Source organism: Phaethon lepturus, unplaced genomic scaffold (assembly GCF_000687285.1).
Source record: "Phaethon lepturus isolate BGI_N335 unplaced genomic scaffold, ASM68728v1 scaffold16846, whole genome shotgun sequence".
NCBI classification, from domain to species: domain Eukaryota; kingdom Metazoa; phylum Chordata; class Aves; order Phaethontiformes; family Phaethontidae; genus Phaethon; species Phaethon lepturus.
The window spans coordinates 3,088-27,406 of NW_010545815.1; the positions used below are offsets into that span (position 1 = coordinate 3,088).

Sequence of the window (24,319 nt, forward strand, 5' to 3'; positions counted from 1 at the left end):
TCCATTGTATTGTATCTGAATAGTAGAAAAGCAAATGTCGAGGATAGTCTTTTCGAAATTAAAGTCAGGTGTAATGGTTAAAGTAGACAACAGGGAGGAAAAAGCTGTAAAATTATACAGAGAATGGTTTGCTGCAGCAGCAGACACCTTGCAGGACTGCTGTTCCACTGAAAATTGTGAATTATAACCTCAGTTCTCTACTGTTTATTTAAAAAAGAAGGATGGAACATACTATGCAGTACTTACCAAAAACTTGAAGGAATGTTTGTTTTTTGTCATTTCCTGCTTTGTTTTTTGCATTACAGATATAAGCACCCGCATCAATATTTTTTATATCTTTTATTGTTAGTTCTGTATCGCTTCCTCTCAGCATATATTTTTCATTTTCTTCAATAAGTTTACCGTTCCTAAAAAAATAAAAACGATGTATAAATCAACCAGTAGGTTCCAAAGTCTGAAATAATGTGCTAAGCATCAATATGTTGAAAATAATCTTTGAGGGAAAAGACTACTATTATGCTAGCCTCAAAAATGCATTAACTCATGTGGCATAAATTGGCAGTATGTATAGAAGGGAGTTGATTTTAGCTTGACAAAAAAAGTTCTGCAGGATCACAGTGGTTTTTCATAAGAGTGTGCACATTCTAGACACAAGAAATGCATTCTTAACTGCATTTTGATGTTCAAGACCCCAGCTTCACAATTTTATTGTCAGGTTCTAAAACATATGCGTATTAAAAATACTATAAAATCTTTATTCTTAAATGTTCGATATTGACTTAATGTTAGAAAAATGCCTGTGAATAGAACTCTAACATACCGCTTGTACTCAAGGAAGGATAGAAGGAAATCAGTTACACAAATACATACTTGTATGTCTGAAATATTTAAAAGTGTATTTTGAAAGTGTAACTGTTGCAGTTCACATTAGTAACAATGTACAAACATATAAAAAATACTTTAAATTACTTTAGAACCTATTGGCATATAAAGAACCCTGCCAAATTATTTCCTCTCAGTTTTTGTTGGCTAGCCACAACTTAGTAAGCAGGCATGTCTCCAGGTGTTAGAATGAGTTCTGACCAGATGGTACAGAAATAATAAAACCTGTGAACAACTCTGAGGGTTGACTGAGGCTTGACTGGTCCATTTGAGCACCTTGGCATATACACAGTTATCAAAACAGTTTATTTTTCAAGAGTGCAATTCTTACTTTTTTGATTTCTTCTCATTCTGCCTTGTTTTCTGTAGGCTTCTTTTGCTCTTGTTTCTGTTGACTCGTCAACAGTCCCTTCACATAAGCACCTCCACAACAATTGCCTTTCAAATGATTTTCACAAGCATTGATAATCCTGCTGACAATGCCAACTTCTTGAAAACAAACTATTTGTGAAATGAAGCCAATATGCATAACTGAAATACTCTATTCTATTCAATATGCCTAGTTAGGACATCTAGTTTTATTTCAAGATTTGAGCAACAATGATTTTCACTTTCTCACATAATGCTGATAACTACATATATTTCATATTTTATAAAATAATATTTTCTCTAAAAGTGCAAATAATTGCTTCTTTCTTGGGAACATTAATATCCCTTAACAGGATTCCCCTGGTATCTATATAGCTTGCATTTTAGTAATATTTCTTGTAAATAACTCTAGTCCATTTAGCTGTCCACTTCAAGGTATTACTGTGATACTTGGTTCATCTCCTTTCCAAAGCAAATCATAGAAATTATTTTGCAGAACAGAAAAGGTCTAATTTTCCACATAGGTGGTTTCACAAAAAAATTTAGTGATTTCTGTTAGGAGACAGAAGTCTATATTCAAGGTCAAAAGTAGTTTCCAAATGCCTGTTATCGCAAACATTACCCATATCTATGACAATTTATAAGCAGAAGTGAGAATTATGAGCATCTCCCTGGACCTTCCAGCAAACAGGAGAGATTCAGATTGATGCTGATATTGGAGAACAGGAAAACATGAATAACACATTAAAAGTACATTATTTCTTTTGTCAGCTAATTCTAAGTCCTGTCAGTAAAGACTGAGCCAACTAAACATTACTAGTGTAAATTATCTCCACAGATGTGAACGATTATCATGTTTTCAGTAGGACTACTCACATGAATAAAGACTTCCAGGTCATGACCTGTTCATTTGGATCTTTATCTTTCAGTCCTGGCTAATTGAATTCTATTAGTGTATTAAGGTTATGCTTTATACTAATGTAATATCAGCTACAATAGAGATATCAGTTAAGTGGTGAAAGAATTAGATTCTCTCGGTCCATGAAGTATCAATAAAGTATATATGCATATTAAATAGACCAGCAACTAAACCTTGCTGACCTTTCTTCTTGACTAGGTATTGCAAACTGACAAATTTCTAAGTGAACTAAAGCATTTTTTCAAGAAAGACTGACACATTAGTTCAGATGCCTCCATTTTAAATCGACAAAATCTTAAACTCTGTCAGCACCTGGAAATGAAAAGGTTCAATGTAAATAGTTAAAGTTTTGCCACATTAGATACTATCTTAAAGACATTAAAGCTTGAAACTACTGTGTCATCCAGCATCTTGCTTACAGTCAACACAGAGGGATATATAAGCCACCTCAATAGTACTGTCATTTTTCATGAAGTCAATGTGTTGAATCAGTTCATTGAATAGAATCATAGAAAAATTTAGGTCGGAAAAGACCTTTAAGAACATTGAGTCCAACCATAAACCTAACACTGCCAAGTCCACCACTAAACCATGTCCTCAAGTGCCATCTTAGAGTACTTTGAATAGGGACACAGGGTCAGAACAAAATAGTTTCCAAAAATGTAAAAGAAAAAAGAGAAAAGATAATCAAGAGAATTTCTCTTTTAATTGACTAAAATATCAGTGGATTTTAAGAAAGATAAGACTACACAATGATAGATCCAAATTATGCAGGCCTTGCTAAAGAAACTTCAACAGAGACAATGAGAGAATAACTGGTGTCAGAGCACATTTTTAAAGGCAACAAAGACATGAGAACGCTGAACTGTGTATAAAACAGGTCCTTAATTTTGAAGAACCATCTCAACAGGTATGGATGTACTTCCTATACAATATAATAAAAATCCTCCAGCAGAATGGAATAAAAATCTTTCCCACAATTTTTTGTCAGAGCTTTTCCTCAGCTCTCCACAACAGTCAGTATATTTTTGAATGTTTTACAAAGAAACATTATTGTCTGTTATAATAGTTTGCATCTCCTGGACTTCTTTCCTTAGCATAGTTACGTATTCAGAAAACAGGCTTCCATTAAGTAATTTTATTACACATGCCCGTTTTTCAAATGGTTAATCTGAGGCAAATTAAATAAAATGACTGAACTCACACATATAAACGGTACAGTTGGGAATAAAATGGAACACATGATTCCCATAACTTGCTGTAACCAAACATCATAATGCTTCCAGAATCAGCATTAACACTTAGTCAAATTCAAGATGTAATTCCAGTTGTTTATGAAAAAAGAAGCACTTACATAAAACTGAGGTTAATATTAATTTACATTCAACATCAAAAAATACACTAAACAGGATGAAGTTGGGAATACAACACTTGTCCATTAATGCTGATTCAGTTAGGTTCTCAATGGATGACATACATATTAATATTAAATAAATTAGTTTTGATACTTTCCTATCACTGACAATACTTTCTAGGTTTTTCTTGAAATCAAGAAGGATTATGTTGATATAGTTGATATCTGAAAAATTCCAGAAAACTAAGGTCTTTATCTTGACATATCTGTGAGAAAAGTCCAAGGACAAGGAGAAGATATTAGCAGATTCTGAATCCTTTTCACTGGCGACCAATATGTGAGTGAAAAGGGACATGAACATTCAGGACAGAGATTTCAGAAATTTGATGCAGAAATTTAGTACTGGAATACAATTTAGAATTAAGTTTGCTTCCTCCAGAAGAAATAATTTAGCTCCTCTCTCTTTTTTTTCCCCTGTTTGCATATCAATGATAATATTCTGTTATAGAGACCAGGGACCTTTTCCACCTACCATTTTACAACCTCTCACTGTCAGCAAATAAAAAAGCAAGAATATTTTCTACTGCTAATAATTTATAGCCTAATAAGACAAAATAAAACAACAATGAAAAAAAGAAAAAAAAAAAACCCACAACAGGGAAGGGAGGCACATAAGTCAATTTTCCTCACTATGAGATAGTTCCTGAAAAAGGAACAGAACAGAAGCTTTGTCATTTAAGATCCAGTATTCAGTACACAAGTGTGTGAAGCTTTTGTAAAATCTTTACAAAAATATTTAATTAATGATTTTAAAAAGTCAGTTGCCACAGGGGCTGGCAAACCAAAGGAAAATCTTTCAGTAGACTCTGATCAGTAGACAGAAAGAAGTGTCTCTCCAAGACACTTAGCCTATGTGCATACTGTAATATTTATAAAATATTGAAAAAACCCCCACAACTGTAAACAGAGAAATCCACAAACTGAGGAAATGTATTTATTCTTTCTTAATAATATACAAAATTAATGTTGGTTGTCTTACAATAAGGCCATTTAGAATACCAGATTTCAGACAACTCTTAACAATTTTGGCCAGATAAGACATACCCTGTAAAAAAATATGTCAAAGGTATTAAATAATCAGAATGTACAACCTTAGTTTGAATTCCTTATCAGTTCTTTAATTTGCGCTCTGCATATTTTTTTCCCTTTTCCTCGTCTTCACTAAATTTTGAATTCTAAGCCAATTTTAATTAAGGAATGAACTTTGCATTCTATTTATTTACATCTCCTGAGATTCAAATTGCACGAGAGAAACATTTGACATGACATGTTAAGATAAATGTGTCAGTCAAAGGAAGCTAACACTTAAAATGAATCTAACATTTTTCAAAGATTCCAAAGGAGATTAAGAATTCATGGAAATTGCTTCTATGACCATTTTGAAAATGCATTGAGATTTTAATTCACCTAAATAATATATGTAGATGTAAATTATTCAAGTCTAAAATAGAAATGTTTACTTCTATGAGGAGTCTGAGATACTTTATATCCCAGGACTGATGAACATCTTTGTTAAAATTGAAAGAATATAGAGAGTGTATAGATACTTAAATTTTTATAAGTGTTATATGGTAAATGTTCCAAAATTATATGGCTGTGTTATGTTCATGTCATTGACATCATCAAAAAGACATACGTGAACTTCAAAAGCATTCCAATTTCAAAATGTTATTATACTACGTTTTTAAAATTACATAAAACACACTTGAAACTTACTCAATGAAACATTCCCATATCCTAGGGGTGTCTAAAGCCATATCTCTTTCTGAATCTCACTGAAATGGAGAGTTAGGGTTAGAATTTATTTTTACAGATGGGGAAAATGTTATCTTTGTTATCAGTATTGTTGATCTATATTGGAAATTTATTTATTGCATAACTGCATATGTTTTTACCTGATACATTCATAAGCAAAAGTTGTGAGAGTTTGGCTTGTATCATTTTTGAGATATGGACTCATTGCTTCAGCCCTATTTGTTTCCCCTCAAATATGAAGAAATCATGTCAAAATGTTATTTTAGTTACTTTTTACATCTATTTCACTTGTTTGTAACCTGAGTGCAACTGAATTTGTGTGACTTCATTCACTTATTAATGCTGAACCTAGCTTTAGAAGTTAGGACAGAAATAGACAGCAAATGCTTTTAAAATTCAGTAAAGAAATTAAGGTTGCACAGATTAATGGACTGTGATAGAAAATTGTGACACATTAAAACAATGTGCTCTGATGTACACATCTCAACTGAACTTACCTATACCAATTGATTTCAGGTGGAGGTGATCCCGTGGCTCTGCAGAACAAAGTTATTGCCTCTCCTCGATCTGCAGTGGCATTAAAGGATTTCTGTAGCAGAGTAATTGCAGGGGGAACTGAAAAATAAAACATTATGTCCTATTAATGGAAAAATAAATGATTTTATGTGCTTCCAGATAAATTTAAAGCACAGAACAGGATCATTTACTAATTTTGGAATTTATAGTTACACTTAGGGATGAAGTTACAATATGAATTACTGCTATTAGTATTCCCTTATTTTTCTTAAACACAAAATTTTTAATATTATCAGGACATTTATAACCTTTTTTTGTGCACTAGAATAAATTTTTTAAAAGTCTTTTTCAGCAGTTCTTCAATTTTCTTACAGAACATTTTAAAGTGATTGAACTTATACCTAGCATGTATAAGACACAGCAGTTATGATTGGCACTAATTTAACTATCTCAAATTAAAATGTATCTCTAGCCTTTTTTATCTTTCAATTATAAAGCTGACAGACAACTATGTACTGATGTCAGACAGTGCTTTTAAAACAGGTGTCAGTATGCAGTAGTCTTGGTTATGCAAATTTGATTCTCTTTACTGAATTCCTGCATATTTCCTGTGTAAGAGTATCACCAGCTTCAAAAGGTGAAACATAATAGAACCCAATGGATACAATCTATTTTTGGACATTGTATTTCCAAAAATTGTAATTGTATTCTGAGAGCGACAAATTCTGTCTTTTTTTGATGGGATGAAGTTACTACTAAAATTGTAACAGTTCACAGAGAACTTCTGCCTGAGAGAAAAATAGCAGTAATATTTAAGACAGAACAACTCACAGGCTGATATTTAATATCTCTCTTCATTTGGTAATTTTAAGACAGCAGTCCTAAATCTGTTTCCATTAACTGCAAACAAATAAACAAATAAAAACAATCCCAGCAGACTGGAAGGAATAGGGTATGTCGAAAAGAAGGAATGTCAGGGAAAGTGAGAGGAAAGGGAAAAAGAAGATTAGAGCTTCACAAAATATAGGTCTCTGCCGGTAGACCATCCTGTCGCCAGAGTGACTCAGAGTTATCCTTTTTAGCTTTAACTTATGCTAGAGAAAAGGAGAATCAGGCAACCCCAGTGAATTTACTTTTAACTTCCCATTGCACTTTCACAGATTTTTCTCACAAACTGTTGAGAATCAACTTCTGTTGCTTGCACCAAATATTTTAGATTTAGTATGCTACTTCAGAAGCTTTTCCAGCTTCTGAACCTGAAATATATCAAATTACTAGAAAATAATTTACCAGAATTATTAATGATCAGTAAGTAAATGTTATGTACTTTTTACACTTTCTAATGGTGCGCTGAAATTTAAGTGCTTCACAGATCACTTCTTTCCTACCTGAAATTACACCGACCATTAATCAGCATACAAAACCTTCTGTTGTGCAACATATTCCATGAAAAAATGTCACTTACAAAATGTTATATACATTTTAGCCATTTTGCAGCGCATTTTAATGTCTAGACCTGAAAATGTACTCAGTAATGTGAGGGGATGAAACAATTCTTTGCCAGCAGTAGCACGTTCTTCACTGCTCACAATGAAGAACTACAGGACTATGACTTGGTTCAGCACATTACTTCAGCACATTTTCAGTCTTCCAAGAGATACTGCAATGACAAGGAATTTTTTTTTTCCCCAAAAGTCAGATTTTATTTTACTCATCATTCTTTCTGAGAAGATGTCTGTTGGTTCTGTTCTTGCATCTACATAGGATGGAACTAAAGATTGGACCTAAAAGAGGAAAAGTCAAATGAAGCTATACTCGCAAGTCTCTCACATTTCAAACTTAAAGCAAAATCGTAAAATCCAGTCACACTGAAGTGAAAACAATTCTTTTTCATGTGTGTCAGTTAGTTCAGGAAGTTTATTCAATTTATGGAACTTCCCAGACAGGAAAGAAAACTTACAAGAAATAAACCTAATAAGCCCATTTACACAGAGAGATAGAGAGGAACAAAAAATAAGTTTTTGTTTTCAGAAGGACTTGAATTAGTTTGTTCTATTTCATACCAACCTTTTTTTTTTTCCCCAAAAACCTGCCATTTAGACCTTATTGTAAATATGGGTAGAGAAGTAATGCTATAAAAAGTTCAGTGTTGCAAGTAGAAAAAGATATCTAAGCATTACATTTTAAAGAGATTATCTAGCTCAAATGTGTATCAGTTTATTATCCATTATAATCCCCAAAGTTTTCCATATATTAGAAACTACATTTCATATATCAAACTTTGTTCCACGATTTACTTTTAACTATTATTGAGTAAAGTTGCATTCTGTTTGTATTTAATCTTTAGAGCATTATAAAAAACCAAAAAAAAACCCCAACCCCCCCAAAAAACGCAATGTAATGAACAGCCAGATAAAACTAAAAAGATTTTCTAACATACATTTCCTTACTGTAAGTTACTTTCATACTTTTTTATGTTACGTCTGTTTCACAGATCACTTATTTCCTATCTGAAATTGCCTCGGTTACAGATCAGGTATGGAAATACCATGTTCCCAGGGCAATGAATCTATTAATTTGTGGGCCAATAATCTAGGCAAACATTTTAAAATTTCCTCTGCAAATTTACTCAGTTTTCTTCTTTTCCATAAATTAGTAGAGAGAGGATTTGTGTTGCATTTCAGGGCCTTCACCATCAAACTATAGAGCACGGTCTTGCAACACTAACCAGAAGACTGAATATCACTTTGAAAATAGCTTCTTTTACAGTTTTTAGTTTTTAAAACTATGTGCATGTGACCTGAGTCATAACTGCTGCTATGATCAGCTAGTTTAGACACTGGTACGGAAAAGAACATACTCTACTATGGTCTGATGGAAATGTTATCCTTTTATTCTCTTCTTCCTGTTATGTCAACCAGTTTAGCATTCAGATGGAGTGCAGAATGGAAGAAATATTTTCAAATTACACACCACTGTCTTTGTTAATTCCTTCTCTTCAAAATGAGATACATCTCTACAACATTATTTTTACATGTAGTTGCAAGTGCCCATTATTTCACCCCAAGACTACAGTATTTTAAATTTATATCATGATTATAAAACAAGAAATTCCCTTGTTAATGTAAGAAATTTATAAGAAATTCATTCTACTTACTACTCCACTAAAAATAAAAAATAAAAAGAAAAATAAAAATTCTTAAAGTTACATAACTTTAGTTTTTTAGGAAGTCATTGTTAATAAGGAAAATACAACATTCCATCCAGGTATCCAAGTTAAAAAGCTCGAATCATTTCCACTTAGTCAACCTCACCTGCACATGTTACTTCATGAACTGTGAAAATTTCTGCTACTTAGGCACCCAAATATGGGTACAGCCATCTAACTTTAGGCAAAGAAAAAAAATGAATTTTTGCAACATTTTCTTAAATCATTTGGGGAGTGGCTTTTCACCATTTTATTTGGGTGGTTGCACGATCTAATCCTTAATTTTATAGTAATAGTTCTAGAGGTGATTAATTTTTCTTGCTTCCACATAGCACAAGAAACCATTCTATAGGCAAGTACCATCCACATGGGCAGAGATGATTAAGTTATGACCAAAATGGCCCATGAGGGAACTTGCCTCTTGTTCTTAAATATGAGAATCTTAGATTTCATCCTAGTTTAATTTTCTCCTCCTCTTGAGAGGATTTGATCCCATATCATCTACCTCTGAGAGATTGGTCTTCATCAGCTTGCTGTAGGGCTCGGGTGCTCTTAGGCTGTCACAATGTTTTTCCACTCTCTCTGTCCTCCCTTTTTAGTTGGGCAGAAAGGCAGAGAAACAGTACCAAATAAAGTATTGTTCACAGAAGAGGTGATCTTCGTTCAGGTCTTTGCCCTGAATCAGAGGAGGTAGGGGTCACCTGCACCATAGATAATACTCTAACCAGAAGGCAATGAGTGAAAGGATAGCTAAGAGTTTCTTTTTTAATTAAATTTCAACACTATTCTTGCAAAAGAGAATCAAGATTTTACACAGTTCTACATAGCTTACATTTTTAAGTGAAGTATGTATAATCATTGAAATAAATTGTATCTGCAGAAATATAAACCATATCAACTCTTGCTCTATAATAAAGATGACATTTAGAAAGCAACATACTCATATACTGTTCGCAGCAGAGAAACATCATACATGGAGAATTCTGCTACTCTCCAAATAAATCAGCAAAGCTACAGTATCAGCCCCTGTATTCCTCCTGAAAATGTATTTCCACTGTGAACCCTAAACACAGATGAGAGAGCAAGGGCTAATATTATTAATTTAATTATTAATCTCATAATTCTCTATATTCACCTCTCCCTACAGACTCACAAAAATTTAATTTTTTTTAAATGTAAAATTATGGGTCACACAGTGTGCCATCTCTCCTGAAGTATTCCTATTTCTTTGTTGTTTAGCTGCACTTTATCCAGCTTTGGAGACCTGATGGTTCTTACCATGTGTTTGTAAAGATCTTAGATCTTTCTATAGATCCTGTAGGCACTACTGCAATAAAACAGTGATGTTCTAAATTTAAATAGTTTCTACATATAAATACTGTCATGATAGCTTTTTCTTTTTATACCAAGCTTTGATTATCATCCAAAATAAGCATGACTGCTTATTTTTTCTGAAAAGGAGACATGGTGGAAATACAGCCATGTAGCTTTTACTAGCCTACAGATTGCTCCTTTTTTTCTTTTTTTCTTTTCTTTTCTGAATCCAATTCCTTCATAGGTTTTCCTTTTCATGGAAGAGAACTACAATTTTTCTTTCTTCGTGATTTTTAATATTACTCTAAAAGTCATTTTGGGCCAAGTTTAATACACTCAGCTTTATGTAGGAAAACCTATTTATTTCTATAAATGAAGCAGAAAATAGCTCTTAATTGATACTGCAGTACATGAGCAACCATGTCAGAATCGCTCAATCGGCAACCCTTTCTCCCAACACTATGAACTGAAGTCTAGTGTTAGCTTTGTCTAGAGTCATAATAAATATATGAAGAACCAAATCAATAAAAGTTGTGAAGTCAGACCATAGTTTGCAATTTATGTTTTAGGTTAAATACAGGCTCGCTCTTCGCTCAACCGCATATTGTATATCAGATAGAAGTGAAAGGTGTTCAGAATGTAAGTTCATATTATCTATGTACACAAATAGCAGCAGAAGAAAATCTCATTCAGCATTTTAAATGCTATCAGATGCACTGTTGGAACTACATATAACCAGGACTCAAGGCACTGTTGGAACTACATATAACCAGGACTCAAGGTAATGCAGTACCACAACGCACAGAGAGGAAAGCCATTTGTTGGGGGTCTTCGCAGTGCATAGGGCATGTACTGTTGTATTCTATCACAATATGTAGGATAATCACCCATTTGCTTGCCACTCCTGTATACTATCTAAAACAATCTAAATAATTCTGCTTCAAAGAATCCTGCTATTGACTACATTGATTAAATAATACCTGTGCCAGAACCTGCTCTTTCTACTGAAATTAACTGAGAATGCAACTTACATAATGACTTCTGTAAACTGGGATTTGCTGAGAAGGACCTGTCATTTGAAACTCAGAACCTAACAGGCACGACGGAAATAGTTTCATTGAAAAACTGTGAAAACGCTCTTCATGAACTGTGTCCTTTCCAAACATTATATGAAGAGAGATATATTTTTCAGCAGGTCAACCCTGAATTTAAGAGAGATGTTGAGCTAAATGCTCCATCTTGTCTTAACCCGTTCTTATTCCTTCTTAGAGGTTTATTATAAACTGACAAAATGTATAATGACACTTTTCAGATAACTTGTTATGTATTTTACTCTTATTTTGTTATATATTTTAATCCTTATAAGAATAAAAAGTTGAAAATCCAGCAGTAATACTGTTAATTTTAATAGAGTGTATATGTGACTTTTGGGACAATTAATAAAATATGTTCAATGCAGTGAAGTTGAATAACTACGAGAAATCAAGTGTGTTTTTTTAACAGTAAATGACAGAACACTGAAAAATACAGGGTGACTGAACTACTAATTATAATTTGAAACTCAAGTCTTGCAGTGATTGTTAAAGTTCTGTGAATGATTAAAAACAATAATCTTTTACATATTTATATACACTGATGTTATGAAATGCAATGAATTCTATTTACACAGTATCGTAGATTTTTTTTTAAATATTAAGCAATTACGTTTATAGGAAAACAATACCAAACAGACATGAAAACTATATTAACCAGTTTAATCAGGTTTTTTTAGAAGCTGGTATATTTTAAAATAGGCTACGATAATAAAGTAAAGCAAGAAGTCAATTCAAAAATTTTTGCTCCTTACCATTCACAATAACAATTATGTCCCGAAAGTCAATTTCTCCTCTGGCTTCCACTCTTCCTTCACATCTGTATACACCTTCGTCACTTTTATTGATGTTAAGAATTTGGAGATTATTGTTTGCTAATATTGCAAATCGATCTAGAAATGCAAGTAAGAGATTAAGTGGTGTCAGTAAATCAAGACAACATAAAGAATGCTAACTTAAATGAGTTTTATTTATATACTTTCTCTGTACAATCAGAATGCGTATTGACAAAACATTTACCAATTTAAAAGTAAAATGGCAGACAAGAATTTTTTTTCCCCCCACTCCAGAATACATTGCTATTTCCCGAAATTCAACCTGGATTTTCCATCCATAACTTTCTACTTACTCTGAGGAGTCATCAAATGTAAGTTAAATTTATAAATTATTGCTAAACAAGTGGATTATTCATGAACGCCTACACAGAATATCAAAAAGATTAAAGAGAAGGGAAAAAGATAAATTGAGCAATTTATAAGAAAATAAGTAAGAAAATGCTTCTTCCCTCTCTATCTAGATCAGCCAACTGTCTTTGTGCCCATTTTACAGCACTATGCTTAAACATTTCTCAGCTTGCTTGCTCTCTTTCCCTCCTTCAATTCCTTTGTTCATTCACTGTTAGTCAACAAGGAATCCCACCATAGTCTAACACTTCATAGAAATGGGTACAAAGACATAATCCAACAAACCACTCCACCTTCTGCATAGTCCAACATAAACTGAAATTCAATAGACCTTCCGAGTAGTTGAAGTTCATTGAAAAAATCAGATTCTGAACAAGTGTGCATAGATTTTCCTGCACGTGCAGCAGCAAAATTATAATCTGCAAGAGTAAACTGAGTCTATTTTTTTCTCTCCTTTCTGTCTGAACTAGTGTATCGGGTTTACATGGCCAGATGTTGCCAGCAGCAGGGCTGTAGGGAGGCCAGGGGTGCTCTGTGCCAGACACAGCTGGTTCCAGTGAGCTCCAGTGGATCTACTGCAGGGCACAGCCGAGCCCCGCAGCCAAGGTGGTGGCACCCCGGGGAAAATGTGTATAACAAAGGGCAAAAAAAGCTGCGCAGCAACTGAGAGAGAGGAATGAGAAAAATAGTTAAGTCTTGCTCATTTGAAGTCTGTCTTATCTAGTCCTTCAGAATAAGAGAGAATGCTTTTTTATGGACCACACCAACCATAAGATAACATGCAGTTACCTAGAACTGTAACTAGATGGATTTTCAAAAAGTAAATTCTAATAGTTTTCCAGAACTTTTATCATATATAAATTGTGGTCCTGAAGAAAATCATCTTATATACTAAAAATACCTATGTGGGGCAAAAAAATCCCTACCCTAATAGAATTACATAATTGAGAATGTAAAACAATAAAACATATCAAAGCATAAGGGAAACATGAAGGATGCACCAGTCCCCAACATTTTCTATCAATTTCTATACAATTTTCTACATGCATTATAGTTAAATACCGCACCTGTGATATGTTTATAGAAAACTGCTAACCTGACAGCGGAATTCTGACAAACCATAATGATTTGATCAGTGACAGAATAAAACATGCATATTTATACAGATAGTGGGTAATTTATATGTAGCATATTTGTATTAACAGTGTCAGCTAATCTTCTGAGGTTAACTCCAACCATAAACTAATATACAAATGTCTGTACCTAAAATTTCTATATTTGCTTTAAGCACTGTAGAATGAGTTGTATTTAATGTCCTTTGAAGCCCCAGAATTGTGCACAAACATAGCAAATTACTTATGACTCCAGATAAGATCTGATCAATGAAAACAGTCCCATTCACTTTTATAGCTAGTAAAATATCCCTGACCCCCATACAATGGAATTATAAGTCATGACAATTCAGCTCTTGAAAACAATAGAGAAATTCTCAGAACATTCCCACAAAATTATGCTTTATATATTGCTCTATTGAACCTTAGACATACAGTGTAAGAGCAGAAAGACTTTTGGAGGTCATTGTTCACCTCGGGTTTTGGTTGTTTGTTGTTGGTTTTTTTCTTTTACTGAAGAATGGACAGCCACTCCCATGTTTCTTACTCACATCTTTCTTTGCAGGACTCAAAAGAGACTATAAATCTTAGAATGATCTGCAATGCAGGTAGGTTACTTGGAATATACAGAAAGTAATTCAGAATGGTGAGAGGCTATTTCAGCTATAGCTATTTCAGCTATGGGCCTACTACACAGCAAAAATCTTCTGATTTCACTTCTGATTTTGTGCACATGCCTTCTGGGAGAAGAAATGAGGATTCTGTTTAAAAGGAATATACAAATATGATAGATAATTGTAATTGTCAAGAATTTGCAAAACTGAAATAGTCAAAAGTCTGTGCTGCAAAAATCCCACTAGTTGTAACATATACAACAGGTAAATGGTCAAGAATATAACAGAAAAGCCATGAAATTAAAGCAATGACATTATTTCATGTCTTCCTATTATGCTAGTGCTAGAATGATTAAAATAGAAACTGCTTTCTCATGCCCCAGAAATAAACTGCAATATCCAATTCAGTTTGGATACGGATATGAAATTATTCAGCATTTTAGCCTACTATGAACCAAAACCCAGCAAGAATAATCAGTTACTTTTTAAATAGACGCCATTTAGAATATGACAGACAAATTTGATGTTATTTAATTTAAAATTATGCAAATAGCTTACAGGTACTAATCCTTCACCTGGGATTTTGAAGCTAGAAATGTAATGTGAAACTGAGTCTTTTTATTTCAAAAGGCATAAAAAAAAATTCTTAACTGTAAGATTTGGTATACTCTTTTTCAGCCTGCATTATAAACCCATGTAGACATTGCATAAACTCACAAAGTTCACAATGTCCTATTTTTACATTACTTAAAACCTTACTTCCTCCCAAGCATGACGGGGATCTTAGATGGGTCTAGATCTGAACATAAGGTAAGTATTCTGCCAAAATTAAAACTGGTTTCTATCATTCTACCTTTTTTACACTGTAAGCATTGTGAAAGAAAATGGTTAAAAAGACAAATTTATGCATTTAAATTTAAAAACTTACAATCTTCGGAATGTATGATTTTGAAAAAGAAAGGAAATGTTGCTTTATTCCCTTTGCTAATCCTACAGCAGACATATTGATTGGAGAAACAAATAAAATGGCAACATTAAAAATTTTTGAGAGAGATCTTTGAGGTACTTTTACTTTTTCAAGCTCTGAGATGCATCCTTGAAAAACACTTTTTGCTAAATTGCCAAATCTTGCTTTGTTTTCAGAGTTCTTATTTTTCAAAATCTTCTATGTCTCATCTACATCCACTGATCAGTTACACATATCAAAATTTCAACTTTTTTTCCCTAAGTGTTGAAGTTTGCTATTTCTTTTTACTGTCTGTTTCTAGATGACAGAAGGGATAGGATATGCTAAAGAAGAAAGAAGTTTAATCAAATCTTTCTTTCATAATACAGAGGAGTGTAAAACGGAGTCCAGAAACATCAAACATTTCTTTTTTTTCCCTTCAGCAACTGCTCCACATTTGTTTACGTGATGTCATAAGAGACCAAATATAACTTTTCATTTTCATTTTGAAATAAAAATAATATCTAAAGAACAAGAATTTTAAGTGCATACACTACAACCTTGAGTTTTAGTACATGCGGAGATAAAGACTGATGAGAAGATGCATAAGCTGGTTCATCAATACTCTTAGTTCCATTTCCAGAACATGTGGAAAGTCTTCTTTTCCATCAAGGCAAAGAATACTATTGAGACAGCACTGAAAAACTGGTTCACAGCTTTTGAGGGGGTAAATCACAAAAATTCTATATGCCTGATTAACTGTCTCTCTACAGGGTTAGAACTTGCATGTGGGGAAAGTGAAATTCATCTTTGTTTAACTTTACCAGTCTAACTGCTAGGGAACCTAGCCTAAACAGATCACCTATATCACAGTTGTTTGTAACTCAAAAGGTAGCTTATACTCTTACAAGTAAATTCTCATAATAGTGCAAAAAGCCTGTCCACCTGGAATTCTCTGAGCTAATGTGCAGGTATACCAAAGTCAATGCATTCTTTGCTCAGTGTCATAGCTTTGTGTGCACAAAGTTGTTTATCTGTGTGTGTTTTAAAAATGTGTTCAACTCCTACATCCATGGCAACCCAGGAAGAGTTCCTGCGAAGGAGCTCCCAGCAATCTTTTGGGAATTGGACCCTCGTGTTACATTTAGACAAAATTTCCAATCAGAAAAAAATTATACATGAAGGAAACCATGTAATAGGACTCTCTGTAGACCACAGAACCTGGTTACATTCTACTTAAGTTGATGGGCTAAGCAAAATCCACCCTCCACTATATTGTGACTAGTCGTCTTTTACAATAATATTTTAATATTAATTAGAATGTATAACTTAAAGAGTTACCAAAATACTAACTGTCAGCAATAGTTGTGACTTCCTCATTCCGATACAACCAGCTGACAATGGGAGCAGGTGAACTAGTAACACGGCAAACAACTTCTGCATCTTCTCCCTGCCTGAACTCTTGTGGAGATACTATGTCTCGGAAAGTGAGCTTTTCTGAAAAGGAAGAAAACAAAATATAGTAAGAGTCTTCCAGTTCACTCAGCAGTAAACTTATGTGACACCAATTCAGATAAAGATAACTATTAAGACTTCTCATTGTGATAATACAGAAATATTTCCATAATATAATTTTCCCAGATTAGACTCAAATGATCCTGGAAACATGACTTTCACTCTGTTTGTAGAAATGATTTTACAATCATTTTGCATTATGAAAATCTTTGTTTTAGTTATATAAACTAAGCATGTTTTATAAATAAATTTTTCATTGTTTTCAATGTTGTAGAGCCCAGTTTTGGAACTCTTTCGAGGAAATAACAGGACTTTTTTAGCTCTGATGGGGTTTTTAATTATTCTAACCCCAAATAACCAAACTTGATATTTAATTTTATTCGTGGGTTGAATAAATATTTAGTATTAGAAGTCCAAATGGCATTAATCCATGACCTCATACAAGGTCTAATGCAGAAACTAATCGCCTGACAAAAAAATTCTGGAAGATTTTTTTGCACACAGAAGAAACAAACTGATCTCTGTTCTCTAGGATCAAAGACTGTGAATTATGTTTAAGAGGACACTTTGGAGAACGTAAGTCAGAGATGCAACTCCAGCGTCACCCTTTTGCATCAACAGGAGTGCAGGCTCAAATAATCCACACAGTTCCCACAGCAGAGGGAGCACACTTTTGTTATATACATCGCTTGTATACTTTTACAGAGTATTTGTATGAAATGTTTGAAGTATGTGACCATATGTAAGCCAAAAGAAAAACTCTTACAGACATCAGTGAGTACTGAACCAGGTCCTAGGAGTACAGTGTATCATGTTCATTTCAGTCTAAACTCCACTTTTTTACTGACGTATATTGCGCTTCCTGCACTTTTATTTATGTACGTATTTGTAATAGACTGTAGATGCACTTGTAATAAGAATTATGTTGACATAACATTTTTCTCATATTTCCTCTTTTCCATGAGGGCCATACAATGCACCCTCACAAGATGGCATTCTAAGACACAAAGGACAAGTGATCTACAATATTACAAAGTGATATTAAGATCACTTAAGCGTTTGTCATAATATTTATTAAATAAATTGCAGGAGATGTAATTATTTGGAAGATAAGGTTCAGAGCCTGGGAAGATATTTTGATAGGCATTACTTTCTCAACAGCAGTAGCTTTTAAAACATAGTCTTTCATTTGTTAATTGATAATATTTTACTTACGATAGATTTCCAAAACAACAGTAGCCTCTTGAGTTTGTCCTTTAGCATCTGTTGCTTGACACCGATATATACCAGCATCTTCTATATCCGCATTATAAATGGTTAGACGTGATCGAACACCTTCTTTCTGAACAACCACTCTTTGATTAGAAACAATCTTCTCTCCTTGTGGATTATACCAATCTATATTGTCAGGCTCACCAATGGCTATAAATAAAACCAAAAAACAATCCAACATAAGAAGTTCAGGTAGATATTACGCAATGCATAAGGCCACCCAATGTACAATGTCTACGCAATGTCAGAGAATTGCTAAATTATGCAAGTTGTGAGAAAGTCTCTGGAAAGATAAGCAAGACAAAACTTCAGGCAGATGTATGATTGTTGAGACAGGATAACTAGTGGCTCAGGGATTCAAGAGGGAAAACAATAAACACAGAAAGGTAAAAAGTCTTAAAGGAAAGAAACAGGCTGTTCAGCAGTCAGGTCAAGTCATCAGCCAGTTGGGTTGTCAGTCTAGTCAGGCCATGTGTCATTATCAATGGAAGATCAGATCCTCAGCAACATCGAGGATCCACATCAAGCAGCTGCAAATGCAAACCTTTCTCCTTTTGACTGGTATAGGCCTCACCAGAAAAGACTCTTTGGGTGTCTCATTAGGTTGGAGAGGGAACTAAAGCTTAGCCTAATAGCTTAACTCCTTAGTTTAGACAGGTGAAAATATTTTAACAAAAGCAGCATTCTAACAGATATGAATTACTGGTACTGATATAGACGATTTAAACAGAATGATTCGGGGTTTGAAATGAATAGTTTCTAGGCTGGAAACGTGCAGCCCGTGAAGATCTACTATTTATCACAATTTTCACAAGTCAATGTGAATATACAAAAATATGCTACTTTAAGTTAGTATTGTGAATCAATTAATTCCGTTTTAAATTATGTAGGAGATCAAAAATCTAACAAAAATACACACCTACAACTAAATACATACCTGTGCATGTGAAGAATTTGGATTCACCCACGCTGAGCTCAACTTTGCTAAGTGAAATTGTAACTTGAAGTAGAGCTGAAAAATATAAAGTAGGTTGTGAATGCATTTTAGCATTTATCAGTTTAAATTATGTTTTCAGTTTTTTTTGTTGTCTCATTCTATACTATAGAATCTGTTCAACAAATCTGACAAGTTTCTGCTAAGCATTGTATCTTTTGAACCAGAGTGTATATAGAGGTGGAAAAAACAATCAAAATAAAGAAAAGATGTCACACGAAAGTTAACAGCCTCACATCCTACAACTGAGGACAAAATTAAAGAAAAAAAAGAAAAAGGAATACATGTTGGGATCACCCTGCATGGCTCGATCTTAAGGAGAAGGAGCTGTGGCACTGAGAAGCTGGTAAACAGCTGGATATCTGCACGGCTCGGCCTTGAGGAGAAGGAGCTGTGGTAAACAACTAAGAAGAAGCGAGGAAAACAGGAACACCTGCAAGCAGCAATCCTGACTGTGTGAGGGGCGCGTGGACAGCGCGTGGTATTTTGTATATAGCCAATTGCAATAATGTGTGTAACAAGTTGTAACCAATCATGAGTGTGTGCGCAGTGACTAAGCGAAAATTATGATATATATTGGAGTCAGACAAGACAATAAACGGCTTCGGAATATAACTCTCATAGAGTTGTGAAGTCCATCCTTCTCCCGCACATACACATGAACATGAAACCAAAAATCTAGTGAGAATAAAGTGACTGGGAACATTCAGCACAGACTGACCATAAATCATGCCTGATCAACCCCATTGCCTTCTAGGATAAAATGATTAGTTTTGTAGATGAGGGAAGAACAGTGGGTGGCAATTACCTTGACTTTACTACGGCTTTTGACACTGCCACCCACAATATTCTCATATTCAAGTGTATTGCATATAAATAGCAAGGTTTTGGTAGCGGGAGATAGTGCAAGGGTGATTTCTGTGGGAGGAAGGTCAGGGGTTGCACTGTGACAGACACAGCCAGTTCTAGCTGGCTTCACAGCAGGACATAGCTAAGCCAGTTGCAGGAGTTTGTGGCACCTTTTAGAACTCCAAGACAGAGGAACAAAAAGACCAGAGCAATAGGAGGTGCTCCATGGTACAACTGGTAACACCCCTGAAGGGACTGTAGCCCATGCATAAGCCCATGCCAGAGCAAGTACATCTCCAAAAGGACTTTGGCCTGTGCATAATCCACAATGAAACAGAGGAAATGAGCTAGGCAGAAGGAGCAGTGGAAGAAAAGAGTGGGAAAGAAGGAATGGCGGAAAGAAACCACTATGTCTTCACCCCAACGTCCTGCATCACCCATCACCTCACTGAAGGGACTGAGTGTAACCTGCATTGCTGGTGATAACAAGGGAAGTGGAGACTAGGTATGGGGAAGAAGAGGTATCTGGAACTTTGGAAAGGGGAAGAAAGGTGCTTTCCCTAAGTGTTTAAGTATTTGTCTTTGTTTCACAATACTCATATCAGTACTTAAATGTTTATGTTAATGGTTGATAATGATAGAGCCTGTTTTGCCCACAACAGTAATATGCCAGTGATTTTCCTGTCTTTACCTTGACCCATGAGTTTTCTCACTCCCCGTCTTCCTATTTTCATCCCTGTCTTGCTGGTTGTGGGGGTGACCAAGTGGCTGTGTGGGTGCTTGGCTGCCAGACAAAGTCAACCCACCACATCAAGTTAGGGTGTTACAGTCCGGATGACTGGAAAGCTGTGCTGGTAAAACCCTAGTTGGATGGTTAGGCTTAGAAGGCAGTGGCTAATGGGTCATACCCTACCCAGAGACCAGTAAAAAGTGGGGTACTGTAGGGTTCTCTGCTGGGATCTGTCCTATTTAACACCTTTATCAATGATGTGAAGGAGGTCATTGACCTAGAGAGACTGGAAGAATGTATAACAGGAACAATATCAACAGGAATTAATATTCAATAGGGATAAATGCTAAGTTCTGCACCTGGGAGAGAATAACCTGTTGGGAGTCATACCACTGGTGAGGAGAGGCTGGGCGAAACTAGGCTTGTTCAGGCTGCAGAAGTGAGCGCTGCAGGGGAACCTAACAGCCACATGCCCATACCTATCGGGAGTTCATCAAGACGACGGAGCCAGGCTCTTCATGGTGGTGTATGGCAGATAGACAGAAGATGAGTTGAAACAAGACAGGTTCAGGCTGAGCATAAGGAGAAACTTTTTCATGATGTGGACAGCGAGAAAGTGAAGCAGATTGCCCAGAAAGATGATGCAATATCTGGTCTTTGAGGTTTCAGGAGCTCACACGATAAAGCCTTGAACAATCTGGTCTGTCTTTTAATTGACCCCACTTTGAGCAGGAGGTTGGACTAGAGACCTTCTTAAGTCCCTTCCACCTTGAAATACCTTATGATCCCATGACCCTATGAATAACCTAGCCAACATGGCCAGTACTATCGGTGAAGGGCTTCTTCATGCAAAATAACTATGCACTCTTCAATAATCACAATTACAGCACTATCATCACCCTAAGTAGCTGTAGCTCTTTAACATCCATTACCTTACAAAATTGCACAATAGATGTTCGTAAACTAATAACAAAGATAAAGAGAATCACGTTAATGTCAAGCTCTAATCAAGACAGAAAATGTCAAACAGACAAAAAAAGACTAATTTTTTAGAGAAGAAAATAATCTACATTTTCATTAGGTATTATGCATAGTAGAGAACTGGGGTGTATCTGAAGTTTAAAAAAACTGTTTCAAGAATTTGGGGTTTTCAGTCTTGAAGTATAACAGTTACGGTCTATTCTGTGTATGTGGAAATATTTCACCTTTTTGAAAACTGCAACATGAACTACAGTGTATACTGAATGTCCCAAGCTCACTAGATTCCTTTTGTACAATTGGTACAAAAGTAAAACAAGACAAACATCTTCAGTAGGTGGCGAGTATTACACTCCAAACTAACTTTTCAATGTGACGAATTTTACTCATGAATATGTTAGAACTTTAAAACCTGCTAAAAACCACTATCTGTTGATAGTAAAAATTAAAGAAAAGATGAGCACAGAAAAAATCATTGAGTAGTATTCCATACATATTAATGTGGCAATTATTACAATTAAGATAAAAATGTCATGAAATAGATTTGCTATTAACTGATGTACTTTCATGTAATCAGCCTGGATAAGCAAGAATAAGGCCAGATTTGAATTTTTTGTTCAATAGTCATATCAAAAGCCAAACCAAAAAGGGCCAAAGAAAACTGAAGATTCCTTCAGTATCAGTCTGACAAACTACATTTAATAACATTTAATAACATAATATTTTTCATGAGATGTCCTGAATTGGGGATACTTTTCCTGTGGACATGTTCAGAACTTCACTTCTTTTTAAATTATTATGAATGTTTTACACCCTACAACCCCGTAAGAAAATAGTTAAGAAAAACCACAAAAAAGCCCCCAAGAACACATCCTACTTCAGGCAAAAGTAAGTATTGTATATATTCTCTTTGCTAACAACAAAACCTGTCAGTCCATAAGGACCATCATGAAGAGGGCATGACTGCCTAGAGGTCAGGAAGAAACTGAGGTTGTCTGTAAAAATGCTGAATCTAGTAGCAGAGCAAGTGCTAGTACTATTCTCACTGCAATAGCAAGGAATACAGTGAAGGCTCCTTAAGGACACACACAGCGCTGACAGAGAGACTAATGTGCTCATTCTCATGTATGGTCTTTATGTCCATGGCACCAGAAGCAAAGGACAAGCTTAAGTGTCTGGAAGCAAATGAGTTTCAGAGAAAGTTTTATTTTTGTTGTAATAAGCATCCAGGAGTAATAAATCATCCAGGAGGCTACTCAAAGCCTCAGTTCTTTATTTACCTGTCAGGGTAAGCTTCACTTTACCCTCAGGGCATACAACTAGTGGTTGGAAACCAAAGTACTAATAAATTCAGACGATGGGGAATTTCAAGAGATTAGAGCCCAGACATTTATTTCAAATCACAGACTCACTTTTTAGGTCCTATGCCACCAGTTGTCTGGTACTATATATTTTATAGAGTTTGTAGCCTTGTGGAGTTGCTTCAGAAATATATATGTTAGCATTTCAGCAGTATTGCTTCAAGGACGATTTCATTGCTCAGTTCCAATAAGTAATAACTGATGCTGGACTATGTAAATTCAATAGACTGAGTTATAAATGTCAGGTATAATGTAAGGAACTGCATGACGAGAGGTGAAAAGCAAAGTTAGAGAACATGTTTCCTTCATCAATGAAATAGACAGTTGAGACTGTAACACAGTTTTGGCAAAGGGCCGAACATCATTTAGAATTCTTAGCACAAATGCAATTATAAACTCTGTGGAGACATGCTAGCTACATCTCTGAAACCAAAAGGAAATAATATTTTCTACATATGGTGCTTTAATATTTACAAAATAGAAAAATATAAGACCATCTGTCCAAGTATTCCAGCCTCATCATATTCCTAGTTCTGCTTCACATAAATAGGAAATTATTGCTTTATGCAAACTAAACTGAAAAATATTGCCCAAGTGATTAATCTAGCAATCTGTGTTTATTAGGTAGTCAGGAAAATAGTCTAGTACTACACTAGGAGAAGGCTCACCCATCACTTAAAGTAAAATATTTCAAAGAAACAACACATCCAGAAAGTTTTACATTATTTCCAAATTTATATCAAGAAGAACTTACACAGATGCATTAGGTCATTATAAGCTCTGATGAAGATGGCATGCAATGTACAGAAAATCCAAGTTATTGCTTGACTACTAACAGATAATGGGTTAATATAAAAGGGAGTTATTTGTACCAGACTGGTCTGAAGGTCTTTGAATACACAGGTGAATGATTGTTTTATCAGGTCACTGAAGATGTTAAAAAAATTCAAGTCAGTAGAGGTTGTGTCTAGCTATGTTAAACCAAGGCCAGTGATTAATAGTTGCTTCTGAGTGGTCAAGCATTGGAACAGGCTGCCCAGGGAGGTGGTACAGTCACCATCACTGGAAGTGTTCAAAAAACGTGTGGACGTGGCACTTCAGGACATGATTTAGGGGGCATGGTGGTGTTGGGTTAATGGTTGGACTTGATCTTGAAGGTCTTTTCCAACCTTAATAATTCTGTGATTCTGTGATTCTTGATAGATCTGACAAAATATTGCCTCCTCCCATGTTTCCAAAGATATTACCCAACTAGCTATAAGTAAGTTAAAAAAAAAGAAAAAAAAAGGCCAGGCT

General features: G+C 34.8%; 1 protein-coding gene across 1 annotated transcript; it reads right to left on the reverse strand.

Moving 5' to 3' along the window:
* Window positions 1-246: 246 nt before the first annotated feature.
* On the reverse strand, window positions 247-20,688 carry LOC104622343 (neural cell adhesion molecule 2-like; the record flags this gene model as incomplete). Its single annotated transcript, XM_010289086.1, has 7 exons — window positions 20,646-20,688; window positions 19,049-19,123; window positions 18,055-18,261; window positions 16,678-16,821; window positions 12,224-12,361; window positions 5,837-5,954; window positions 247-407 (listed from the first exon to the last, which is right to left on the reverse strand). Coding segments are annotated over exons 1-7 (886 nt in total), but the record flags the coding sequence as incomplete, so codon positions are not given.
* Between the last annotated feature and the right edge of the window lie 3,631 nt (window positions 20,689-24,319).